The sequence below is a fragment of the Rhea pennata genome, chromosome 1 (genome assembly GCF_028389875.1).
Source record: "Rhea pennata isolate bPtePen1 chromosome 1, bPtePen1.pri, whole genome shotgun sequence".
In the NCBI taxonomy this organism is placed as follows: Eukaryota; Metazoa; Chordata; class Aves; order Rheiformes; family Rheidae; genus Rhea; species Rhea pennata.
Window position 1 is genome coordinate 187,212,487 of NC_084663.1, and position 26,970 is coordinate 187,239,456.

General features: G+C 39.2%; 1 protein-coding gene across 2 annotated transcripts in view; it reads left to right on the forward strand.

Moving 5' to 3' along the window:
- The first annotated feature begins 6,699 nt into the window (after positions 1-6,699).
- RNASEH2B (ribonuclease H2 subunit B) overlaps positions 6,700-26,970 on the forward strand; it is a 46,200-nt gene continuing 25,929 nt past the window's right edge. For both annotated transcript variants that reach the window (XM_062567056.1, XM_062567055.1), the window contains exons 1-4: positions 6,700-6,824; positions 19,303-19,374; positions 22,356-22,463; positions 25,393-25,469. In XM_062567056.1, the coding sequence (XP_062423040.1) occupies positions 6,761-6,824; positions 19,303-19,374; positions 22,356-22,463; positions 25,393-25,469 (321 nt within the window). In that variant the 5' untranslated portion in view covers positions 6,700-6,760. The remainder of the gene's footprint in view (positions 6,825-19,302; positions 19,375-22,355; positions 22,464-25,392; positions 25,470-26,970) is intronic.

The window sequence follows — 26,970 nt, forward strand, 5'->3', positions numbered from 1 at the left end:
AAGAAGCAGGCATGTGTCCATGATGCTGTACTCTTTCTCCTTAAGACAGAGTGGCTCTGTTCAGACAGCCCACTGGGAACAGTCATGTAGCCCCTTAAGTTGTGCCATGCTAGATGGCATGGGGCAAAGCTTTGCCAGGAGATGCTGAGAATTAGACAATACAGACAGTGTCAGGAGAGTGTAGAGGCCATGTTCTCACCCTGTTTGTTTTACCTCTCCTGATGTCACCCATGGTTACAGTAAAACAGTCAGAACTGCAGAATAGGCAAGCGAAGCAGTCAGCCTCCACTTACTGAGGGAGGACTCTCAGGCGTTTTTAGTTACACACTGTAAGCTCCCGCAAACCTTGTTTCCTTGGGACATTGGATATAAATGCCACTCAGAGCTTTTATAATTATTTTTCTGTTGTGGCTAGTTTCCAATCTAAAAATAGACTGGGTAGAGAACAGAGACCCTCTACCCAACCTAAAGGAGGATTAGTATGCCATTTCTAGAGACAGAAATTCAGTGGATCAGTTAGGCGTCAAGTCTGCTTTTTGAAGCACATGAATGACTATCTTTGGCACTAGCAGACTGGCACATCGTATTTGCTAGGACATTGAGATGCCTCTAAAGGAAGCTTTTTAAATAGTGCTGACCTTGGAGATCCCACCTGGAGGGTTTCCTCTAAGAGCATAACTCTTGGTTTATATTCGTATGACTGAAAGCAGAATTTGACTATTTAAGTTTTGTAGTTAACCGTGATGGAACTCTGTAATGACTTCTGAACATAGAATACTGTCTTGACTATTGGTGGATATTAAAATTATGAATATGTTAGTTTAATAACAAGTTTGCTGTCAAGAAAAAGCAGAGTGGAAAAAAATGGCAGAAAGTAAGCCATTAAACACACAGTGATTGTTCAGAGAGAATTCCTCAAACGGGAGAAATGGAAGATCAAAGGGAATTAAAGCTGTTTGAAGAAGGATGAGGGGAAGGAGAGAAGGCATTTTCTGGACTAAAGGAATAGCATTCTGGGATAAATAGTGCTGATTTGTCTGAGAAATCCAGCCTTTTTCTCTACATCAAAAAGGATGAAGCCTCAGGTCCAATAAACTGGTATATAGACTTATGAAACATTTTGGTGCGCATGCACAAAGGCACAAACACACAAACACTACATATATATGCATATCTATAGCATACATTTTTGTATATAAATTATATAGTTATTGAATGTATATGTGTCTGTATATAGTTACATATGCATAAGTGTTGGTGTAGGTGAACTGTGATAGCAATATTGTTTCCAGTTTTTTACTTCAAAGTTACTACATTTACTGTTGATACTATGGAAGATACCCAAGTACTGTTGGATTATAGTAACAATCCTATTGCATCATACTTGTGAGGCTAACTATATAACATTCAAACTCAAGGATTGTCTCATTGCTTACCAACCTGGATGTCTTTTCTTTTCTGATCTGTTCTGTTGGGCATAATTTCTTTTCTTACTCTGCTTATCAAGTGAGCACTCGTTTTCAGAGTCTCCTGATGGTACTGAGAGATCCCTTGAAATCCACAGTATATGTAGGCAGGGTTAATATGACCACAGTAAGTTTTGAAGTAACGTCTTTTAATTTGAGAAAAAAAAAGTCTCTATATGTTTTTTGAAGCATGTGTTAGTGTTTTCTTTTTCTTTCTTTTTTTTCTTTTTTTTTCTTTTCTTTTTTTTTTTTTTTTTTTTGGTCAGTGTCTGAGTCATAATCTGGAGGATATTTTGCAGTAACTTACTGCTATGGATGAACGTATTATGCACATTAAACAAATGTTGTTACTGTTCACTTCAAGCCAGCTCAAAATCTGCATGCTCATTCAACTTTTTCTACAAACAGTATACATCACACTAAGTAGTTTCTATAAACAGACCAAGTTCTGCTTGCTACAGCAACACACCCCCAAAAAGTGAATTTTCTAGTTATTTAAACAGAGAAGGAAAAAAATTCTCAGGTGCTCTGAAAGAAAAATGTGAAGTTGCAGTGTTCTTGGGTCAACAGCTATCTATTTCTGCTAACACCACAGTAAAATCCTCTCCATCCTTACAGTATGAAGGATTTACAAAGACAGAGATAATAACAACTATGTGTAAAATGGAGTCTAGTAAAGAAAAAAAGGAAAGAAGGAAGGGGTTCATATCTGCTAACTGAGACATTCACAGTCTGGATATCTACCTCTAGCTAGTTGGCTTCCTCTGAGATAAACTTATAAAGCAGGTTCAATGAATAGCCAGTTGGTTTCTTTCCATTTCACAAAGTGACGTTAACTGACCAGCTTGAAGGTAGGCATTTACAGCCTGGATGCCTAAAATTGGGCAATACTAATCTCATAGTTTTTATGGGTGTGCCTATCTTTTCTGTTTTCCTTCTTTTTTCCATCTCTTATCCCTATTAAAACTGACATACAGACAAAATTTGGAATGAACTGGGTTATCTCCATTAAGGCAAAAATTGATGATAATCATCTATAGATGTGATACAACCTTGATTAGTACCAAGAACAGAGAAATTCTAGCTCAGAGCTGATTAGATTTTTTTTTCATTACTGTTATTTAAATGCTTCTATATAAATACTGCTGTTTTATTCAAAATGGAATAACTTCAATAAAAGAGCACTTGTTTAGATTACCACTATCATGAAAAAACTATTTTAAATGATTATTTTTCAGCTTGGAAAAGTGATTTAGAATTTCAGTTAAAAAATAAAACAGTTTTGAGAGTTATTTTATAAACTCCTAATGTTTATATTAGTGTGTATGTTCTTTTCGGCCAAGGCATCTCTATTTTAGGCCTACGTATGTTCTTCTGAGTTGCAGCTGACCATTCTAAGGTGCCTAGGATTTAAATGGAGGGATTAACCAGCTCTTAAGTATTTCTGAAGTTATAAACCTGAGATCGGAAAATTGTTATCTGAGTCAAGCAAACCAATCTTGGAGGATAGGAGTACCACATAGCTTGTTTTCTTCCCTCTTATATGACAGGATGTGTTTCATGCAACCAAAATGGCATTTTTTTTCCTGCTACAGGATGAGACTATGCCAAGGCATGTGAGAAGAGATGATCCTGTTCTTGAATTCAGGGAAATGGATACTGAATTTTGGTCACATCAGGAAGTACTTTTAGTCACATGACGAGGAAGAACTATGATTTATTTTGGTGGGTCAGAACAGAGATACATCATCGTTTTATGCTCTGTTAAATTATGCTAAGAATATACCATTTGTCATTTAAATGAGCTTATTTTAATGTATAATGAAGCATGATTCATGTTTCTTGATACAGTTTTATTAGGCTTTTCAGCTTTTATATATATCTAATGTTTTCTTTTTTGTACGTATCCATCATTAGTCATGAGGGTGAAGGGGCGTAATTCTTGTCTAATACTAAGAAAATAATGAAAATAAAGATTGAATAAAATATTTTCAAATAGTTTCAACCCCACATGTATTTTGTTTTCAGTAAAGCCAAACAAAATAATAATTTGACTTGTAATGAACAGAGAGCAGTATTTCAAACTAGACAATTTTAAATGAATCATAATTACTTTTATATTCTGGTACATCAACTCAAGTTACATGTAACAATAGGCATCCTACTGGGATGAAATATAATGCTGTTACATGGATACAGCTGACCCTTAAACATGCACGTCAATAGATTTAAAGTTATGCATATAAATGCCTGAAGCACCAAAGCATAAAACAGCTAAATTTGGCTCATAATTTTAATTTGTTTGTTGAAACATTGTAAAGTGAAACATAATCATAAGTGGAAACATTTTTGTCTTTTAAATGACAACCTTAGCTTAAGAAAGAATCACACTTCTTTCTAAACAGCGTTTCAGCTCTCCCTCCAAGCAATATTTAAAAGTTACTTGTGTAGCTGAGGAGGAAGGGATAAATTCCACAGCTGAAGGTGGGCAAAAGTAGCATTTCTTTGGCAACAGAAAGTAAGTAATTTTTGTTTAGCGAAAAGAGATGCTTGCATTTGCACAGATATTTGGATTATTAGAAGCAGCCCTAGCAAAAATGAAGGAAGGGACATAGTGCAGGTGATGTTTGAATGCATATCAACTGGTTCTGAAATGTGTTAAACAATTGTCCTCAGATAGGATGAAATCCCATATTGCATGCATTTAGGTTTCTGCATGTGATGAGTCATACTGACCCAAATCAGACTATCCATGTGTGTAAAATTAAGATTTGAATTTTACAGTGATATCACCACAGCAGTTCAGATCAGTCTAAGGTTTAAACTTCAGCATTTGTTTTGCAGTGGATATTACTAGGTAAGAAACGTTGGCAAGCCTGCAGAGAAAATATTTAATTCTTATGCAAATAAGATTTTAGCTTTATCATCAGCTCCTGAAAAAAATCCTTAATTAGTATATTTTAATATTTGTTTATAAAGGCAGATAGTCTATCTCAAACTTCCATGATTAAGAACAGAAAGTTGTAAATATTTAGCATGTATAAATCACTGCATTATTTTTGTTCCACAGCTGATATAATTTTAAAACTTTATTAAAGCTCATTTGAGAATTGCAGTTTAGGGCATTCTGGAATATCTGAGGAAAACATTTCCAACTGGAAGTTCTTGAAAAAGTACACAGTAGGTCTCAGGGCCAATATACATCTAGAAATTGTGGGAGATGTTTATAAACCAAAAGAAATGAACAACTGGAACCTTCATTCATTTCAATTGATGTTAGGCATACTCAGGGCTTCTGCAAATGAGTTTGCTTATCAGGTGCCTAAATAAGGATGGATTGGTGCAAGGAAAAAAATAAGAGCTTAATAACTCCGTTTTGCAAATGTGCAGCAATATTTGCTGTAAAATTTCCATCATATATGGTCTTGCACACACTGAAGTCAATGGAGGAAACAGGATCTTTGTGCATGCAACAACTGCAGGGTTGTACCTGTGGACCTGACCCTGACATATACAGTATATCTGGAGGTTTGCAGGGTTGGATTCCTAGCTTTTTTTGAGCTTTATTAAACTCAGCAGTGTAAAACAGCTAACTATGCACTGTATTTTGCATGATTGGGAGCCAAATCAATGTTGTTATTTACTAAAAACTTTTTATCCTCATGGAAATCTTTCCTTATTGAAAGATTTCAAACACAGCAACCTGTCCTGTTCTTCTCTCCCACTGCTCTTGTACAGATTACAGTAGAACAGTTGGGAGTTTCTTTTTCTCTTTGCTAATGTAAGCGTTGAAGAGGGTTTTACAACATCCATCAGTAAATGTTGCAATCCAGGCATATGCTATGGCAACTTGCAATCATTTTGAAAGTAGAACTTCCCTGTGATTTCAGTGGGGACTTCTCCTTCAAAACACATGGTGTGGTGTGGTCTTTGGCACTTATATTCTGTCCCACTTCAGGCAGAAAAAAAGGGAAAATTAAAATAAAACAAATTTAGATTAATGTAATCTCAGAGTTATGAATGTATATGCTCAAATTTCAAGAAAGGATATTTTTCAGCCTCACATCAACTCAGCTGTTTTGCATATGTTGGCCTTGGTTAGTTCTGTTCTGTTTAGGGGCATAAATGTTAGTATGTTTTTAATATTTGTTTCATATCTCTTAGATTTGCATTTGACATGTATACTTTAATACTTCTGATATCGCGTAATATTTGTCTCTTAAATTCCTGGGACAGTGGCCATCAACCCAGCCTCGTGTTGGCGAAGTTATGTATGTATGTCTACTTATGTATATATATAGGCACATGAAGATATACGTATGTACAGATTTTATTTGGAGACCGGGGCTCCTTGGCGTTATCCGTAAGTATAGGAAATATTTAACAGGGTCGTTTTACACCACGAAGAATGACAGTTATAAGGAAGCTGTGGATCTCCCCACGCCCAGCTTCGGAGGACTGGAATTTCACACAATTGTTTCACAGGGTCGCTGAAGTCAGAAGGGACCTTTGGAGATCACCTACTCCAACCCCCTTGCTCAAAGCAAGGCCAGCTAAAGGAGGTTGCTCAGGACTATGTCCAGCTGAGTGTTAAGCACTTCCAGGAACAGACACTCTACAGCCTCTCTGGGCAATTTCTAGCATTTAACCACCCTCAGAGTAAAAGCTTTCATGCGTTTCAGTGGAATTCCCTGTATTTCCGTTTGTGTCCATCTCCCTCTGGTTCTGTCCCTGGGCACTACTGAGAGGAGTCTGGCTCCTTCCTCTTTACACTCTCCCTTCAGGTATCTATGCACATTGACAAGAATCCTCTTTGAGCCTTCTCTTTGCCAGGCTAAACTGCCCCAGCTCTCCCAGCCTCCGCTGCCACCCCTCCATCACCCTCGAGGCGCTGCACTGCTGCGGGCAGAGCGACCCCTCCCCGCGCCCACGCGCCCAACGGCCAGCCGACCGCCGGCAGCGCCTGGGGAGGAGCTTTGGCGGCCTCGTTCCCGCCCGCAGCGGCTCGTACCATTCCGGGGAGCGGGACGGGGTTGCGGAAGCGACAGCGCAGCCGCAGCGCTCTATGCGGCCCGTTGCCGCCCGCTCCCCTCCCCCCCCCCCCCCCCCGCCTCTCGCTGCGTGGAGGCGCCCCGCCGCCGCGCGCCGGGTCCCGTGGCGCGCGGCCGCGGGGGGCACGCGGCGCTGCTTCCCGCTTCTCCTCTCGCTGCGCGGCCCCGCCCCGGCCGCCATGTTGTGGCGGCAGCGGCGGCGGCGGCGGCGGGAGCGCGGGCGGCGGCCGGGGGGCACGGAGCATGCACGGCGCGGAGCAGCGTCCCAGGGACGCGCACCCCGGCCAGTGGGTGCTCATTGCACCAGGTAACCCGCGGGGCTCGGCGGCGGGACAGGCTCTGCCGCCGCGCTGCTTCTCTCGCTCGCCTCCGCGCCTCGCTGCCTGGCCCCGGCGGTGCTCGCGCTCCGCGCGGCGGAGCTGGGGCCGTCGCTCGGGCAGGAGATGGGCGCCCTTCTCCCAGGGCTGGCGCCGGTCTCCAGGCTGCTGTGTGCAGCCGGCCCCGGTCCTGGTGTGACACGGACGTCTTGTGACAGAGCCCTCACACAAGCCCCGACAGAGCGTCTCCTCCCCCGACGCCGTTTCTCTCACAGCATCTGGGCGTTGTGTTTTTCTGTGGTAGCGGGGCTTTACAAAGGTCAGCTGGCCCTTGGCTTGCAAACGGCATTGGGAAGCCTGGAGAGACGAGCTGTACGAGAGCAGTCTTGTCACCCAGGTCCCTCGAGGAGCCTTGCCGCTGTCTCCTTGCTGCTGGCTGCCTCACCTCCACCCTCTTTGTCCGTTCCTGTGTTTCCCGGAGAAAATGGTTTACTGCCCTAAGCATCAGCTTTAAAACAAATTCCTTGGAAACTGTAAATCCTGATCCGGAGTGAGATCCGCTCATCTCTTTACAGGCTAAACAAGCAGCGCTCCACATAGCAGCTCTGCGGATGTGATGGACACAAGGCCTTAAGCACTGTGTAGGCTGCATTTCTCTTGCTTGGTGTTGAATAAACGTGAAGTTGCCTTTCCTCCTTTATGTTTGTTTCTGTCTAGCGTCAGATTTTAAAATTCTAAATTCACTGCCCACAAAAGGTTTTGTGTTAAAGAGTATGAGCAAAGCGGGACATGTTCAAACTCCAAGCCAATAATAGGAGAGAGGCATGTCAAAGGTGGAGGGTTTTTTTAGCTCATATTCTTAAGGAAACGCGACTTACCCAGTTGCATTATCAATGGGTCTGCTTTGAACAGTGCCTTTTTCTTACACCACTGAAAACTTTTGAGCCTCTTTGCTAGTTTCGATCAAATTTGATAAAGAGGAGGTCTATTAGGGGTATTTTAGAGCTTTGTGAAAAAGGCAGCTGTGAAAATGGGCCATATGTAGTATGGCATGAGCTTAGTTCAGCAAGGGTTTAAAATGAGGCAGGAGCTCAAGACTGAGACACGCATCCTTCAGAAACCAGACTTCTTTAGTTACATGAGCACCAGAACCAATTCTTATGATTTGCTGATTCCTCTCTTCCTCTGGTTTTAACTTTTCTGTTCCACCCTTTTGGTATCTGACGTGGTTGATGCCTAAGAAAGGAATTTATAAGTGAGGAATTCTTTTTTTTTTAATATTGATTCTCTGCTCTAGGATTTAAAGCTAAATCTTGTCTCAGGTGACAGGCTATGTGAACAGATGTCCATACTGTGCAAATATTTGCAAATATGCTTAACTTAAGCACAAGTAGTCGGTTCTATGCACTAAGTTAAATTCTTAAGTGTTTGCAGGATTGGAGCCAGAGCTTGTAACTTTCTTAAAGCCAGACAGTTTGTACTACCAATTATGCTAGCGCAGCTCTGAAAAATTTATATAGTACCCCAGACCTGTAAGAAAGTTTATTAAGCTTTAGTAGAACCTCAAAGCACATAGTGATAAAAAAAAAAACTGCAAACAGTAACTTCATAGCTCAACTGCTGATGAAACTTTGCTATCAAATGAATGGGTCTGCTGAGCTGAAATAGATTGAATGATTTTAATGATTTTTAAAGTTATATGTTTCATCTTTCAGGGTTTTGCATTTCTAAACTGGATTTTCTGATTAATCTCAATTCTCTGTTGTTTAGCTGAATTTGTAATAGGAAGACCTGATTTCTTTAGGAAAATAAGATGGGCAAAGTTGCTTTTTTGTATCTTTACATTTAGGCAAAAAGCTTTTTGTTTGATGTTAATTTTTATTCATTCAGCAATCCATAGTAATCATAATTTCTGCATGATATTATGCTATATACATGCGTAAGAATGACTTCTGTAAATAATTGCCTGTGATATCTGACTCTGGGTGCAAGTTTAGTACCATGTACTAAAGGTAAGGTGTCTATCAACACCTTTGTAGACCTAAATAGTGTGTTTATAATCTTGTATCTGTGGCAATTATCCTGAGCATAATGTGAAGAAGGAGAAAGATAACATTGTTAGTGCTACACAAGAAGCTCCAGTGATAGTTTTCGTGTAAGAAAAGAGTATTTTAAGGCCCCAGTTTCAATCCTTAAATTAGCTTGTAACTACTCACTGGATATTCTGCCTACCAGAACAGCTTATGAGGTCAATAATGTTTTGTACCATCCTACACGACCTAATGGAATCTCCACTTAGCTGTGTCATTCATCTTCCTCCGCTTATGACATCTCAAAAGTTCCTGTATGGCTGGAGATAATGACTAGTTCTGCAAAGAGACTAGAAATCTTAGTCTCAGACTCTGAGGTCTGTCAGTATAAAATCAAAGCAATGGGAGTGGACTTGCTTCCCTAAGTATCTGTATTTCTCAGTCCCCTAAACCTTCAAAAGCACAACAGTGGCTTCCTAGAACAAGGCAAGGATATGGCTGGAGTTTTGAACAATGCTTTTGCTCTTCTGATCCTGTAGTTATGCCACTGGACTGAAAATGGATCTCTTGATTTTACAGAAGTGTAAAGCCAGGGTTTTGCTGCTAATGTGGCATATAGAAACACCTAACTAGATGTAAAATCATATGTAAGAAGAAGGTAAAGTACTTTTTCTCCTTTAGACTTCCACAGTTGGCAACATTGGGTTGATACTTGCAACTCAGCAGCTCGAAAAAAGGTAGATTTCATTTTCTAATCTTCCTTAGAAAGTAAGCAAAGTCTATTTATGTGCTTTAGGACTGAGGTCTATAAAGTGATTATTTATTTCCTTGTTTCACTACACATATATACAATACATCATACTGTGTAGATAATAAATTGCTGGTGTATTGTTTGGAGCATGATTGATGATTGAGAAAATGAATTTCAATGTTAGTTCTGATTTTTTATTTTTATATTTATTTCAGTGTTCTAGAATCAGCTCAAAAACAAGGATCTCCTGTGCCACATGGAATTGCCCATGGTCTTTGTTAGAGTCTTGATTGTAACTAGAGGAATAACGCAGTTGGAGTGGTTGCTCAATATATACAGTTCCAACCTTCCTGAAAAATTCTAGAAGGTCAGACTCAACCGTTTTGTGTTACAAATGATTAATTGTATCATTATATTTCCAGTACTCTAAAACTTTAACCACTGGTGTCCAGCTCATGCCACACACAGGACAGAGCTACAAAACACACAGCTCAGGGAGTATTTTGTGTGGATTACAGAGGTGAGTGATGATTCAAATGAGAGTAAAAGTGCCTGAGCTGACAGAGCTGATGTCCATTCAGCAGGCCAGATGTCCTGTGCTTCATCTCAGTCTGCCTTTGTCTACCTTAATTCCTTCCTATGGCAAGGAAAGAACCTCTGTCACAGTTCTTATCAGTAGCAGCCTTAGCAACCAGCCCTCTGTTGTGCCCAAACCTTCAGGCCTGCATGGCACGGGGCAGTCGCACAAGGGAGGTGCAAATAGGAAAGGGGAAAGAAGAAGAACCTTGGACACTCACATGTGGGCTGGCAGGTAAGCAGTTTTAAGGAGAAATAGCAGATTTTACTCTTAGAACTGGTAGCTTCCCCTGGTGAGAGATGTAATGATGTAGTAGTTTTTACTGATACTGCTGCTCATACAGTTCTTTTTCCATGGAGGCAGGATGATTTGCTATATCAATGCAACCATCTTTTTATTTAGTTTTTATAGGTGTAATTGTTCCCATGTTAGAGATTGAAAGGCCAAGGGCAGGGAGAAGGGGGCAGCCTTGGCTTGAGAGTCAGCAACAGAAGAGTTAGAAAGCATCAATCTGATGGAGAGGATGGGACAAGAAGAAGAAGGTGGTGGCTGTGATAATCACTTCTGAAAGACCGGGAGCCACCAGTGTACATTGTGCAGTCTTATCACGGACATTTAGAAGAACGTTGAGAAATAAAGGTCAACAGTCAAGAGATAAAAGGATGAACAATCGGGGAGAGTGGTATGTAGTAGATGGAGTGAGGTGATGAGAACAGAAAACTTGGGCATAAAGGTCAGAGTAGAGCTGTGCATGCTGGGCCAGAATTAGAGTTCACTCTTTCAGCAGTTTCTGCAGTTGCAGATTAACTATGCTGTAGAAATACAGGCACCAGATTTGGCCTAGAGCAGACTCAGCTCAGCACTAACAGGGTTTATTAGTTCAAGTGCTGTGCCATGTTAACACATCTCTGCTGTTTCCAGGACCAGCTCTGCAGTGCAGCTGCTTTCAGACAGTGTCTGAGCTAATAAGTCCTTATGGACCCAAGCTGGCTCTGTGCTGACCCACTTGAGTGTTTCTGCACTGTGCTCCATGTTCCAGGGGATTTTATTAGCTTGGCTGGAAAACTGGATCTGAACTTGCTTTGTCCAGGCTAGTTGGTGTCGACAGCTCAGAAGACCTCCCGAATCTGGAGCTCCTGAGGAGCCATTGTACAGAGATATCAAAGTACTAATATGTCCTGAAGGACCTATGTGGTTATCACTAGTGAGTGCCTCGAGTTTCCAGACTCTGCTCTTCTGCATTTCTTGTAGCACTTAGATAAGCAGGTTTGTTAAATTATCTATGTATCCAAGACCCCTTTACCCTGGATAAGGTGAAGCTTCTTGTTGTATTGGTAAATAGATACAAGGAGAAAAAATGACTCTTAAGGATTAGAACCTGGCCATCTCATGGCTAGACAAGTGCTAATGCCATGCTTTAATAGAAGACATTCTTTACGTGTTTGCTTAGTATTTTTTTTAATCACACTACTTAGATCAATGACTTTTTTATGTGCATATGGATATTTCTACTTGTATTGTGGAATTGAGCGTGTGGAACTACCATTTTGAAGCTTTTTTTCTGAAGCCGTAAGGACTAGAAATTTTTCCTCAGAAAAAGAAATGCTGTTCAGATCCCACCTAGCTGTCAGGTTCTAAGAGTAGTGGCTCTAACAAAACCCTCATATACTGTGATGAAATCAGTGTGTGACATAGACCTGGTCTGTGTATAACAAATCTGATCTGTGTATAACAAACGTCCCTTTTGACGTAGTGGCTTCAAATTAGTCTTACCAATAGCAACTAAAATCACACACTGGCTGCTTAACAGGATGTGTATGAAGCACGGTCTCTTTGCCATAATGTTTTTCAGGGATAGGTATTGTGTCAGAACTGGAACTGTTTATAACCTTTGCAAGTTTTAGCAAAGAGGTCAGCGACTGAAGACAATTTGCTAAGATTGTTCCATTCTACACCTAAGGTTAAGACTGTTGTACTTAATTTGTTCCCTGTTTATCTGTATTAGTAAAAGAAGTAGGGGTTAGCTGCAGACTGAAAATTAATTTCAACCTTTAGTTTCCAAACTAGACAAATGTAGATTTTCAGCCTGCTATTTTCTTAAACAGTAAATTCATTAGTTTTTTTTATTGTTTTATGTAACATGAATGTATTTGAATGGCATTGGAAGGGGGGAGGGAAATTTAACAATCCTATTATTTTTAGGAATTACTCATTTAAAAATAAAAAGAGCAGTTTCACATGAGACTTGGCAAGTTTTCTGAGCAAATCTCATATATGCCAAAAGTCAGATGGAGGCAGGAATAAATGGACCGCATTGCCAAACCATAGGGCATCAGCATGCATTAAATTAATCCTTAGTGCTTTTAAATGAGACTAAGGAACTTTTGTCTCTGTGCAACAATAGAGGAAGCATTTGACTTAGCAATTTTGGGTCATATTGAGAGAAGATGTCATATTAAAAGAAGCTCTAGAATACATAATGCATAAAATGTAGTTTTCTTTAAAGCCTTACGTTGACACTTTTTATTCTTTTCCATTCTTGCACTTTGCACTTAAAAACATTTTGACACATGCTTTTATTTAATATTACAAAAATTAGTTCAATTTACATGCTACAAAATAGACTGCAAGGCTGTTAGAAAGTTTGATTCAGAAATTTTAATGAATGTCAAAATTTAGCTGGGCACTTGAACACTAATAGTTCCAGAATAAATTAGGTAAAGATTTTTGAAATAACATTTGCAACAAAGCAATATGTACTTAATGGCTGACTTAAAACATTACAAAGATTGTATGAATACATATGCATGTATTTGTAGAGCTTCTTAATAAAATGACTGTGAATACTCTTATTTTAAAAGTTATCACTCTGTTGGTATATTTTACTTAACCTTCCCCTAAACTGGCATTTGTATTCCTAAACAAAGCCTTTTGCCTGCAGGTAATTTGCACCATTTCTTATATGTCATCTCTTAAAAGGGTGTACAGAGCTCAGATGCATATAAAGCAGATATAACTGGCAAGCTAAGGAGCCAGAAGGAAGCAGAGCAAATAAAATAACTGAAAAGAGATGTTTTAATGTGTAACACCATCTCCTACTTCTGCTTTCTGCCATCTGGCTTGGAACAGACCAAGTTATGCCAACTTAGGCCTCTCTGCACATGGGAATAGGGCTGATTCAGCCAGTAATACAGCTGCACCAGTTTTGACCCCATAAATACTGAGAAGGGAAGTCTGAAGTATTTATCCTTCAAGTGATAGCTTGTGCTTGAACTTCTCAAGATTGACCTCTCTTTTAGTCTGCACAAACGCCTGCATCACCTATCATCTTGATTTCGATAATTGCTGAATTAATACTGTCGATTGCTGCCAGTGAGACCATGAGCATGTTTTTTGGCCTATGTACCAGCATAAGATGAAGCCAAAGGAGGCTCTCACACAGGAGTAAAAGCTAGCTGTGTACAGGAGTAAAAGACTACTCAAAGCATCTGGTAGCATTTCTCTGTGAATTTTTGCTCAGGATAGAGATCTTAGTGCCATTTTTAAATGGCAATATATTGTATGTTTTAGGATTTCCAGGTGAGATGTGAGGCACTGAGAATTTAAGGGATGTAACTTACACCACATTAAACATTATTTGTTTTATGGCATCAAATAATAAGTAAATAATAAATAAAATTGTGATTACTAACCTGACAACCATTCTAGCTTTGACAACAGGCATTGTAGAAGTCCCCTTTCACTGAAGCTAGTATGGTCAAGGAAAGCATGAGGTGTTCAGATAACATCCGGCAATGAATCATAATTGAGTAACGACTGAGAAGACAACATTTCCAAGAAGCAAGGGGGTGCACGTGCATTTGTATGTAAGCACCTGAAAATTTCCTTCCCCCCCCCCACCTCGCCCCTGCTGTTTGCAGAGGTAATCAAGCTGTGTACTATTTTATATAATGTAAGTGTTGTGAGACAAGGAAGCAACAGTATAGTTTTGTATGCTGACTTGCTTTCCCATCTCTTTAAAGTCAGGTGAGATCTAGCTGTCTGATCGGCTTAAGCTGAAAGACACCATTGTCATATCAAGAGTAAGTTATTTTGCATGTCATCTGCCCCGGCATGGGTTATTTCCTGTATCATGTAACCATATGGTGAGTCAGAATAGCTTACAGTTCTGGCTGAAAATTAGTACTTCTTTTTTGTGACTGGTTACTTCTTAGCTGGATCAGTGAACTCATCCAGTTCGTCATGTGTCCATAAGATTGCTAGCTTTGATTGAAAGAAAGCAAAAGAGGTGTGCAATGGGGAGGGAGAAGAGGTAGGGACTACATGTTTTAATGGTGTGTGGTCTTAGGTTGGTTGAAGTCAGTTGTGAAACTGCATCCTAAATCTATGCATATCTGAATTTATTCATTATACTAACACATAATTACCTTGTAACTTAAAGAAATTGTTAAAGTTTGGATGATAAAAAGTACTGGATTTATTAATTAATTTTCATCGTGCACCAGGATATGGTGTAGGATGGAGGACACCTTGCTCATATATCATTAACCCAGGCACAGAATTAAAATCATTTACTTAAGAGTTCGCTGAATTTACAAAGAACATAAATAAAGTGAATTTATTAGATCTAACATCTACAGCTTTAGACTATGTAGTTTAAAGTCTTCCATACAATGTCCATTAAATAAGCTCTATCATAATGTCTCCGTCTGACACACCTTTTGTGCACAACTAGAAGTTCAGGAGGGAATGGAAAAGACTTGTGTAGGTGACGTATGGTTTAATATCTGTTTTTAAATGAAATCTTAACTTTATATTTCCAGACTGTTAAATGATTCTGTTTTTTTCCAGGGTGATGGTGGTGGGGAAATTTGTACTCTCAATGGGTTTTTTCCTTTTATGCAATAGACAGTTATTTACAGCCTTTTTGCTTTCATGTCTGGCGGCTTTTTGCATGGGAATTTCATATAATGTGATATTAGTCTGTTATATATAGTATTCTGTAAGCCGTTAAAAAAGGTGAATAGACTTTGCATCATCTGTAACAGTTTCATAGATCTTAGTGGGAGTTTTATGTTCTTTTCCTGTTTATTCACGTAGCAATACCAGCTAATGCTTTTTTTTTTTTTTTTTTTTTTTTTTTTTTTTTTTTTTTTCAATAGCCAGGTTCATTAATGCCTTGTATCTATCCATTGTGGAAGAAATTATTGCCAGATCCTTTGACAGCTGGTTCATTTTCACTTTGTTCTGTTTATATATTTCATGGAATTTGCCTGGTTGTATGTTTGACCTCCACGAAATATGATAGGCTTTCCTCCTTTTTTTGTAGTGGAAAGCTGCTTTTAAGCTTTTATAGTCTCTTTAACTCAGCTTCAGGATTCTGAGGTTCCCTTTGTAGACTCCATTACAGCTGATGGATCTATCACCCACATTTTTAAACGGCCTTAGTGTAATCTGATTAATAAAGAATAAATAGTAAACTATAACTAAAGCAAGTTATACATTAGTATTAGCCCCATGTTGACAGTGTTTTAATTGTCCTGCACTGGGTTTACATCAGAACTCCCTCTTCAGGTGTCGCTGTGGCAGTACTGTGGCCCAGATTCATTCTGCCTTGCTGAAGGTATCTGTAAGAGGGAGACATGTACTTGCAGGGGATGATTCAGGCTTTTGTTGGGTTCAGCTGCCTCCTGGAAGTTTCTGTTTTCCTTGGCCATTTAGTTGCCTACCAACTGAGGTGCCTCCTTGGGACAGAATTAACTGAGCCTCTCTCTATCTTTATATCAGTTTTTGTATCCTTATAGTGAATGATGTCCTAGTACAAAAGCATGCTGTCTTATCTGATAATAAACTAACTTGTGCTGGCTGTGTTACCTGCAAGACAGTTGGTAGAGGCTATAAAGTTTTGTAATAAAGATCATATTCACTGTCACATATTATTTCTTTGGATGAAGCACATTTCCCAGGGCTGAGCTGTGGTAGCTATTGTAGTAAGTGTGATGGCAGTCATCTGATGTTTTCCTTTAGGATTTAACAAAAGAGCTCTTCCTGTATTTCCCTTTGGTATGCTTATTTTCTGTAGGATTGTTTCTTATCTTCCTGTTAATCTTAAAACTCAAAAAAAAAATGTAGTTTAACTCTTAGTTTTACTGGTAAATTGCTACAATACTACTTTTTAAGAAGTCTTTGTTTATTTAGCTATAAAATATCCTTGCCTGAATACAAAGGCTGATAAGTGTAATGACATTAAAGAAATCCACTTACCTTTCCTGGCTGAAGGACAGAATACACACAGGAAAGGATTTGGGCACCTAACTCCAAAAATCTTTTGCTCAGCATTTTCCTAATCTTTAAATTCAGATATATAGAGACTTCTTCATTCATGAAGCCAAATTGGTATTGCATCCAGTTTTCTAAGCAGGCACTCTCCTAGTTGTCTCTTTTTATTTGCCAACTTGATTTTTAGAAGGGCCAATCTCTAATGAAAATATACTTCAGCTGCCCCTGGAAATGAAGTAGGAAAACTGAGATTACAAGAAACTTGGAGAAACACCGTTTGTGTTTGCCGACCGCTTCGCTTCTTGATACGTGTGTGAGAGCATGGTTGTGTGTGCCCATTCTGCATGAAGACTGTGACATTTACGTTGATCCCGTGCACAAGAGATGTTGGGGCTGATGGCTGCAACTTGGACTGTGTTTGTTAGGGGCCAACTGGTAGGAGCTGCTTTTGTCTGCGTCATGATGAACCATGATGAGCTGGGAGAAGGAGGGGAGAACTAACTGGGCAGAGCTGTCTTTTCTTCACATGGAGATCCAGGGCCCCTGGCTGAGCCATGCTAGCTGCGGGGCCAGGCTGCATATACAGTGGAGGAATCTCTGTCAGGCTGGGGGGGTGCTGCACAGGGCAGGGGGATGTTATCTGCCTAGGGAAGGCAGAGAATCAGCAAGGCAGTGGGTGGGGGGGCACCGTAGCCCTTGGCTCTGTTGCATCGAGCGCTCCTTGCATGGAGGTATCATCCCATCTGAGTTGGGATGGATACATTCAGCGTGTTAATAGAAGATTAGGAAAAGGACAGGTCAACTAAATGAAGATGTGAACTTCATTAAAAACAGCTACGTTAGGAAGGGCTGTCTACTTAATTGTTCACATTATACAAGATGCAACTTAGGGCTCAGCTGGACTCCTTCCCAGTGTTCATAAATCTATTCATGAAGAAAGCAGAGCAAGTGAGCGCTAAAAGTTCCTTTGGGGGTTTCTTTTGTTTTGCTTTTTGTTTTAAATTCTAAATCTCACATTTAGTATGTATATTTTAACATGTTCATGTGAAACATATCAAAGTAAACACATGGAGTATGTTACTTTTACTGTCATTAATCACTGCAGTGATTTAAAAAGTAACAAAAAGTACACTGATGTTAAACTGTGGTCAAGAATCGAAATATACACAACTTTAAAAAATTGAAGTTCTCATTTGCCAGGACAAATGTAGCTTGACAACTCTGTGTGTGTTTTATATATGAGCATATGAAGCAAGTCTGGTTAGAAAATGTGGACATTTTTTCCATTTAAAAACCAACATTTTCAAGCCACCTGTAGACTTGACTGAAAATTCAAGGAAGGAAAATGACTGCAAATTCTCCAGCTTTGAGAACTGTTATCCTCTAATACATTACCACAATGCACACTTGCTCTTTAAGCTCTGCCTATGCCTTTATCCAGGCAATCTCTATTTGTGGCACAATTGAATAGCCAGGAGCAGATATGAAAGATAAGGGTTATTGGGGGCTTTTCTGTCACTGAGGTACCAGTGAACAGACTTGAGAGAAGTCCACCTTTCCTTTTCTTCTGTATTGGACTTTCAGCCAGGTATTCTTGGTTGTATTTGAGGTTCCTACCTCCCTGTTGCCCATAGAAAAGCACTGTGTTGTTCCCACCATCTTACGAAACCTCCTAGATGACACTGGAAGGTAAAGGAATTGTATTCCTTTCAGCCCCCCTGGTGAATAGCTGTATATCCCACCTCTTCTGCTTCTCTTCTGCTTTCCTCAGCAGCATCATAACCCAGATGTCAGCCTGGTCCCTGTCACTCCTCTCTCTTGGGGTTTGCAAGTTGGTTATATATATGAAATGCTTTAGTAATTTTCCTTGCTCTGATGAATGCCTTTATGAGAGGAATTGGAACAGAACTGGCAGTCTACAGGCTAAGAAAGATGATGCTGTCATGTTGCTCTTCACTCAGATGTGAGAAGTTGTTTTCATAAATGTAAGTTAGACTTTCCCTACAAAGAAAACTTGGATAGAGTATAATTAACCGGGGACTCTCACAGAATCTTTTTCAGACTTGAATCAGTATTCTTATGGGAGCTGTTTCCTTATTTTATTTTTTTTTTCACAGAGTAGTAGTACTGTTCTGGCTCTGCTTTTTATTTGACTCTTTTTTTTTCTTTAAGATACAGAAATGAGAACTGTCAGGGGCCTAAGCTAGAGGTGCTGTACTCTCTCAGCTTCTTTTTCCTGAGGAGAGAATTAGATGTACTCTTTATTTTTCAGGATTATACGTAACAGATAAACAAGCATGCATATTTTTCACAGAAATAACAGCCACTCAGAAAATTTCTGACCCACGTATAGGCTGAGTCCTGAAAGCCAAGCTTTAAAGGACCACTATTTCTTCCTACAAATATTCTCCCTTCTGCACTTTAGCTTTTTAATGCCACATGCTATGCTTAATCTAATTTACCAGAGTGTTTTCGTCATCTTTCAGACTAATCAGGGCTACACATCTGTTCATGTCACTTCACTGAGATATCAAAGTTAAGAGCTCTGTCACCTGAGGCTCTTTCTGGGGGAGTGGTTTTCAAAATCTAAGTCATCCCCAGGTGTATGTCTCTTTCCTGTGGCAAACAGAGTGCCAGGATGTCTGGAATCATGATTTAGGTGCCTTGGTCATTTTGGATGAATTTTGGCTGTTACATATAGCTTTTAGCAGAAAATACATGTGCTTTCAGAAAGTGTCAATACAGCTAATTCTGAGTGTCTTGGAGAAGCATAGCAGAGCATGAAATATTTCTCAATTTACAAGTTCATAACTTTTTCCTTCTCCCAACAGAGGCTGCTACTGACCTGCCTAAGACACCTGACAGTGAACCTTTGTTTACAAGACTACGCAATCCAAGCACAGGCAAGTTTTGGAATTGTGACATGAGCCTGTTAATGTTCTGGCTGATTTCCTCCATCACCAAAATATTCATATTTTGCAAGCTGAAATAATGATGATAGTGTAAGTCCTGTGTGCCAAAGATACTGCTGGTGATGCCAGGTAGTTAATGCTGTGCAAACATTTAGGATTTCTTTTATAATTTTAATTGGTTGGACTGTTTATTCATCAGGAGTATTGGCAGCACAAAAAAGAGGTGTAATTTAAGTTTGGGTTTTAGGTGCAGTAGTTTTGGGGAACTTTCAGTGTAGGGAGTTGAGCCTGGGCTTTTTTTTTTTTTTTTTAATCCAAATTTAGCATAGCTGTTCAATTTATGCTATAAAATAAATAATTGGGGTTAGAAGAAGTGATTCAATTATGCTTACCAAGTTTTCTGAGACTTTTTTATTTTTAAATCTAATTTTCTTCTTTCCTTGGTCCAAAGGGTGATATCTCTTTTCTTGTTAATAGATGATGAGGCACTTTGAATTAAAAACACATTGGAAAGACCAGCTAATGCTGGCAGTTTAATGACCTTCCCTCCATCCTACTGACAGTCACTTTCTTTATTCAAATTACCTTTTTTTGTCAAGGATTTGTTACTGTTAGATGAGCAATGTAATAATTGCAGCATGAAATACAGCAACAGAAACTTGCAATAAACCTAGCTTACAATTAACATATGTTGTTTTAAAAAATAGTTTGTACAGTTATTTTCTCTTTTCATAAGCTCATTTGTTTCGTATAGAATTAAGGTGTATGTTTTTGTTTTGAAATTCACTGCTGTATTAATTTATGTTTGTAACAGAAGTCTTCAGGTACATTTTAGTATCACAGTATAATAATTGCTACTTGTTCTGTAAAGAGGAGAATAACTTAATAGATACAGAATGTGAAATAATTTATTCTCATCATGGTATCTGTTTTTTTGATTGCTCAGAATTTACAGGAAAAATATATAGCACAGATATTTTCCACCTGCTATATTATACTGGTTTTGTAATTTATTATGTTTGAAAAAGCATAGATGTTAATTTGCATTTTGCTATGGAAGAAGAGCTCTATTTAGCTTATAGAATCAGAGATCTTGGGAAAGATTTCTGGAGAAAACCTAAAGTACAATGATTTGACTGAAAGCCTGGGTGTGTTCCTTCAGAATTCACAGAAGCTTATTTATAGACCTGCATAAACCTTTAGTTATGTAGCCTATTAGAAGCATAGGGTTTGAAAATGGAAGGACTGAGAACACCCTATTAATGTCTTTTCCTTACATTTAGGTTTAATAGATGAATTGTTGATGCCAGATATTGCATAAATACCCACTGAAGGACTCAGCATGCTATAGAATTCATGCTAACCACTTTATTAAATAAAACTACTCATGGTCCTTTTTATAGACAGGTAAAAAGAGCAAAGTCTCTATTCCTTACAGAAACTGTAAACTAGGGTTTCAGCCTGCAAGAAATGTTTGTCAAAGTGCTGAACTAAAAGAAGGGGAATACCCATACCACTTGATTTAAGCAGCTAATTGAAGTCCTGAAGTTGGGAGCAAAGCTGCCCTAGGTTCTCTCTGCAGCCCCTGGAGTTTCTGTCTAGTGACACTGTTTGGAACGGATACAGACCTTTTAAAATAAGAAAATAAATTAAGGAGCTGAAGTTAGGCAGAAGGAATGCTCTCTTTCCCCACATTCTCCAGCTCTCCACCGCATTTGGCTCGTGTGCTCACTGGTAGGAGTCTTAAATTGTTCAATGAGCACTTCTGTGAATAGTTTGATGTCTGGTGCTGGTCAGACCCTTCACTGAGAAGCACGTGGTAGTGATTGAAACCTCTGCTCCCCTTTCCATCTACTCTTCAGTCCTCCTTTCCTCCCCTCCCCAAAAGAAAAATGATGATCAGAGGATTGAAACTATATCCTTAGGTGAGGTTAAACATCTGGTCAGCCTTTTGGATAAAGGGGGAAAAAAGCATCATCAGTCATTTCTGTGAAGAGATGTGTCTGCCTATTTTAGCTGGCCTTCCTCTGCATCTGGGGGTCTCTAGAGACTGAGAGCAGCAGTGCTGACATCAGCTTGTAGAAGCCTGCACTGAGACTTTCTTGAGCCAGCCCATGATCTGCAAGTCAGTGCAGCCTTGCATTTTATGTATTATAAGCAGGATTGCCATGCTAAGTTGCTCTTGCCTTACCCCACTTTCTTTGTTTTTCTCAAAAGTAGATTGATAGCCTAGAGAACATGAGTCAAGCCAACAGATTCAACACACCAGATTTTAGTGGCCCCTTCTGTAGTTTTGATGACTTCCTGTCTCAGATGTGGAAAATGCCAATTCTATTTGCAACATCCCCATCATCCCCAGAACTAATGTGAAATGGCAGAGCTATGCTATCAGTGGTCTAAAACAAAGTTTTTCTTTTCTTTTCTTTCCAAAGTATAGATACAGATGAGCACTTTGAAGCAACTTTCTTCAGCTTCCTTCTTCAGCTTATTTGTCTCCCTAAACTGAGTCATCTGCAGTCCATTTCAATTAATATACAAAAATTACTTCAAATTGTCACTTGAAAGTTTGAGAATTTTGTTCCCCTACTCCTGAGTCTGATATCTCAGAAACTGGCATGAGGAAAGGAGAAGTTTTCTGGTTATCCACCTTCCCTCTTCAGTACAGGCAAAAGCTAGTTTCTTGTGTGATTTTGATTTGGATTTGGATCAAAGGTTTTCTGTTGTAAGATGAACTATTCACACATCTTATTTATTGATTCAAATTCAGTTTGGTTTATAGAGCTGCTAAATGAACATCTGTATGTAATAGTTTTCTTTGTTTGAGCTTTCTTTGTAGTGAGTTTATGTAGAATGTGTGTATGATTGTGTGTGTGTGTGTGTGTGTGTGTGTAAGGCACATTCTTCCAACGTATTGGGTATTCTTTTGATTTTTGTGAAAGCTTACAAACACAAACCAGATTTCTTTTCAACAGGAGAAGCAACCCTTTACTTATTCAATAGCGGTGCACAGCAGCTGTTTGAAGTAAAATCTTTTCAGGAGGAATATCATTCCTGGTTTATAGGTCAGACTGTTCAACAAGGTGGGTAATATAATGTATCCTTTCCCCAACTGTAACTAATGTTCATACTCAGACCTTCTCTCTCTCTTATAATAAATTTACAGGTGTTTCTCCTAGTTGTTGAAGCATGCTGCATCACATGCCCATCTTCTGACATGCTTGTTTACCATCTGGACTCAACCAGGGCTGGGCTTTGTGGTCTCCTTTTAAAAGACTGCCTTTGGCAGCCTGAATTAGACAGATGTTCATTTGTCTTTTAGGAGAGAGTCATTCAATTGTGTTAAAACTGAAATTCCATAAAGTACTTTGCTTGCCTTGTCAATCAAACCAGCCAATCCTCCATGTAAGTAAAATATATTTTATTCTAGAAAAGAAAAGAGGCTGGATGGCCTGAGCTACTTGAACAGAGCAGTGTGTTAGAGCTCCAAGCACTGCAATGTATGTTACTGCTTTTACTTACTGCTCTAGTCTCTTGTGTGAGTGCTGGGATCTTTAGATGGGGCTGCTGTCTGAAGTGCCATTTCAGAGTTTTGTTGCCTGAAGTGAGCTCATGTATAGAGTCCCAGCCATTTCCTGATCCTAGCTTGACTTTCTGAGTATGAGACAAGAGATTTCTGTAACTGCTTATAACAGCTGTAACAAGCCTTTATCAATAAGGATGTTGCTGGAGTATTGTTTCTCCCTGATGCTCTCTGTAGACCAAGCAGTAGGTATTAATTTTGCTTGCATGTGCTGATCTATATCAGTTTGTCATAAATGCACAATGCCTTATGTTTTTCGGTTTCACCCAGCTCACATTGAGCACTGGACCCACTTTTGGAGACCATCACCTTTAAGCTTAGGTTTTGACTACAGGAGATAAAACTATACTTGTTTTGTCCTTTCTTTAACTAGAAAAAGACCATTTATAATAATAAATAAATAAAAAGCAACCCCACCGAAGGTATGCCTTCTTTAATCGTAATATCCCAAAGTGTGTGTTAACTTTCAAACATCCTTTGCAGGTGCATATAGCAATGCAAGTGGTATGTCTGTGAACTTTGCCGTGCTCCATCTGGGGATGAGCCAAGAGACTTAGTCCCTGTTCCCGATTATGTCTGCATTGTATTCTCCTCCTCCCTTTTTAACCTCTTCTTTTGGCCTTGGGAAATGGTTGCCTTAAGGAGTCATCACCTAAGTTTTCTTTAAGAGATACAGGGGAAAAGTTGTTCCTGAATGTTAGGGCTGCTGCATTTCTGAAATGCTTACGGGAAGAACAAAACACAAAAGCTGCATGTTTGCAGTTAAAGCAAATTATCTAGTTACATACAGGGAAGGGCAGAGGGCTTTATAAACATACAGTGTCTGTGTGGTGGAGATGCAGTGGAAAGTATTTACATAGGAGCTTTGGGAAAGTGGCTAGTGATTTTTTCTTCCAGTTTTGTCATCAAAACTTTCAGTTTTGTGAGTAAGAAGTCTAGGTACTTTCTTTGCTTATGGCTGTGTATTTGAGATTGAGATTGAGAACACACTTTGCCTGATTCTTGTCCAGGGAATATATCCTCTTATGGCTAGGAACTTTGCACGTGGCAGTACCAGGACAGATCACAAACTCACTTAGCTGGTGAAAAATTCCAGCCACTGAATGCCCAAGACTCACCTTTGTTTTGCTTGCATATGCTGATCTGTATCAGTTTGTCATAAATGCACAGTGCCTTATGTTTTTCGGTTTCACCCAGCTCACATTGAGCACTAGACCCACTTTTGGAGGCCATCACATTTAAGCTTAGGTCTTGACTACAGAATTGCAAAAGGGGAATGGCAGAGGGCAGTCTAAGAGTCTGCTCCAGCCTTGTTTCCTAGGTGTCATTTAGGATCCTTGAGGATTGTGCTCTCATAGGAAAACTCCTCGATGTTCTCTCCAGAGAAAAGAAATGAAATTAGCTTCTGGATAAATGTGAACTGGATCTCCAAGCTAATCTGTCTATATGGCTTTATTGCAGAAACCTCATGTTTCATGTATCATGTTAGTAATACGGATATTTGACTGGGTGCCTGCTTTGCCCAAACACCTTCTTTTCACCACGTTTTTGTCAGTTTTAGGGCCATCACAGTAGGATTCCTTTTTTTTTCAATCGTCTTAATGATGTTAACTAGAAGTACTCCATCTCTATTTGCTTCTGGTTTGCTAATTAATGTCAAATTGTCATCAGTTACTGGATCTCACTAGTTCACTTCCTTCATGTTGCATTGTTTGCAGTTGTCTGCATTTATATGAAAAGCCTGACTAAACTACTGTCCTGCAGTGAACTCCATATGGGCAGAGGTGTCTGTTTTATTGGGAGACCAAGACCTTTCCTTATCCACAATTTTGACCTCACTGAGTTGTATTTTCTGACCTATTTTAAGTTTGTTCTTTCCTATTAAGAAACTGCATGGCCATTCTCCCCTTGCAAATGATATGTCTTACCCTTGCAAAGCAGGTAGAGGCAGCTCAAACTGATCAAGATCTTGAAATTATTTTTTGAACAAAGTGTGTCTTCTGCCAGCATAGCATCTCTTGCCCCGTATTTGGGGTGGAGTGTACCAAGCAGAACCGATGTACCAAAACAACGGTGTGTTATGCCCAATTCTGCCAATAGAGGGCAGCTTTAATTTTGGCATTATTAATGTAGTCCAGAAAAAGACAAAACTGAGTAAGAGTGTTTGAAGCCAGCAAACCTGCAGCAGAGTTTATGCTTTGGTTTAGCACAGCTGACGCCTGAGCGTGCTCTACATTTTTAATATAAAGTCATGATTACCATTTTCCTTCCTATTTTATTGAAACATTTTATGTAAAAAAAAAAAAAAAAAAAAACACCCCCACCCTCCTGAAGAACATCCTTACCAAAAAAAAAAAAAAAAAAAAGTGGTTAAGCCACATACTTTTGCTTCTTGGTGCTAAGCTTTCTTTTACATGTCTGACACTTAGATGGACGTCTACTGTTTGTGACACCGATGGATCCCTTATTTCTGATACTTTATTACCTCATAAAGGCAGACAAAGAGGTAAGCCTGCTTTATCTTTTTGCTGGAATTCTTAGGTGGAAATATTATTTCTAACTTGATTTTCTGCAGGAGATATTTTAATTTTATAAAGAGGAAAAAAGGACTTCCATTGTATGGGAAATTTAATTTTTGTTTAGAGCAGGGATATCCACCACAGAAGTATTTTTGTTTTCATCAACTTATCTTGATCAGAAGGTATGTTCAAGGAATCATCTTGCAATCTGAACAAATACTAATCCTCTGCTTGTAAGAGAAGCAGAGAATCTGTTTTGTCCTTTTGTGAGAGCCTATCCCCAAACTATTGAATTTAAAGTCATCAGAGTACAAAAAATTGATGCCCATTCTGCAGCATCAGTAGATGAGTCATTCTGGGGAAGAGAGGAAGAAAGAAAGATGATCTGGATGCTGTGGGGTAGGAAGAAGAAATATTTATGTGGCAGACTGATCTTAGAAGGAGAAGTTGCCTTTTTAAAAACAGTACTTGTAGAGATGGTTTATCATAGAATGGCAAAGTAATGATGAAGTATTCAAAAGATAGATGATTAATAAATTGGTTCATCGTGAGTATCGCAAAACCTCATGTAAATTTAAGAAGTATCTCAAAAGGCATAGGCAATGCTTTTGATTTATTGATTATAATTTTGTGCTTGTGAACAAAAGGGCATAAAAGAAAATGTAAATGTCAGTCTTTGATTCTTTCTTGATGGAGGCAGTAATTTCACTTTATGCATCCTAACAGCTTTTGTTCTAACAGCATTTCTTATGAGGTTGCTTGCTATTTTCCGCTTTAGTTTGCAAGTAGAGAATGCAGGAAAACAATTTTTGTATGCTGAAGAAATAAAGTCCTGTTAGAAATTTGTAATAATAATCTATTGCTCTATAATTATTTTTAAATTTTTTATGATATAGTGTATTCAAATGTGTTCTATATTTCTGTGATCTGTCCCTGCCTCAGGGTAGCCCATGAGAAGTCATTTCACAGCAACAGTTTAGCTGTTTCTCTGCATACTATGTTCTACTTGCATTTAGCATCCCTTTGAAAGCTTTATACCAAACTTAAATTATGGAAACAGTAAATCTCCTCCGTCTATGTGATAGAGTGCTGAGGTAGCCTGAATAAAGGAAGAACATTACTGCTCTTTCTGTGCATGGGAAGAGTCCTGTACTGCCCTTTACTTCCTAAGTACTTGGTTCTGGGAAGGTTTTCTAGGGCAGACATGGTGCTAGATAAGTGCACAGAGCTGGACTGGGTACGATATCAGGACAAACATATTCCTGCAGTGCCATGCACAAATTAGCATATTCCCCAGTAAAAGGAAGTCTGAAGGACTGTGATCCAGATACCTCGTGTGAGACCAGCTTGAATGCAGCCCTGTTGCTTCTTGGCTTGAACTAACAGGGATGTTACGTTTCCTACTGGGTAGTTTTGAATCATCCTTTGCTCCATTCTTTGGTTCTGATAGTGTAATGCAGGGTTGCCTAAGTGTCCCTGAGCAGAGCC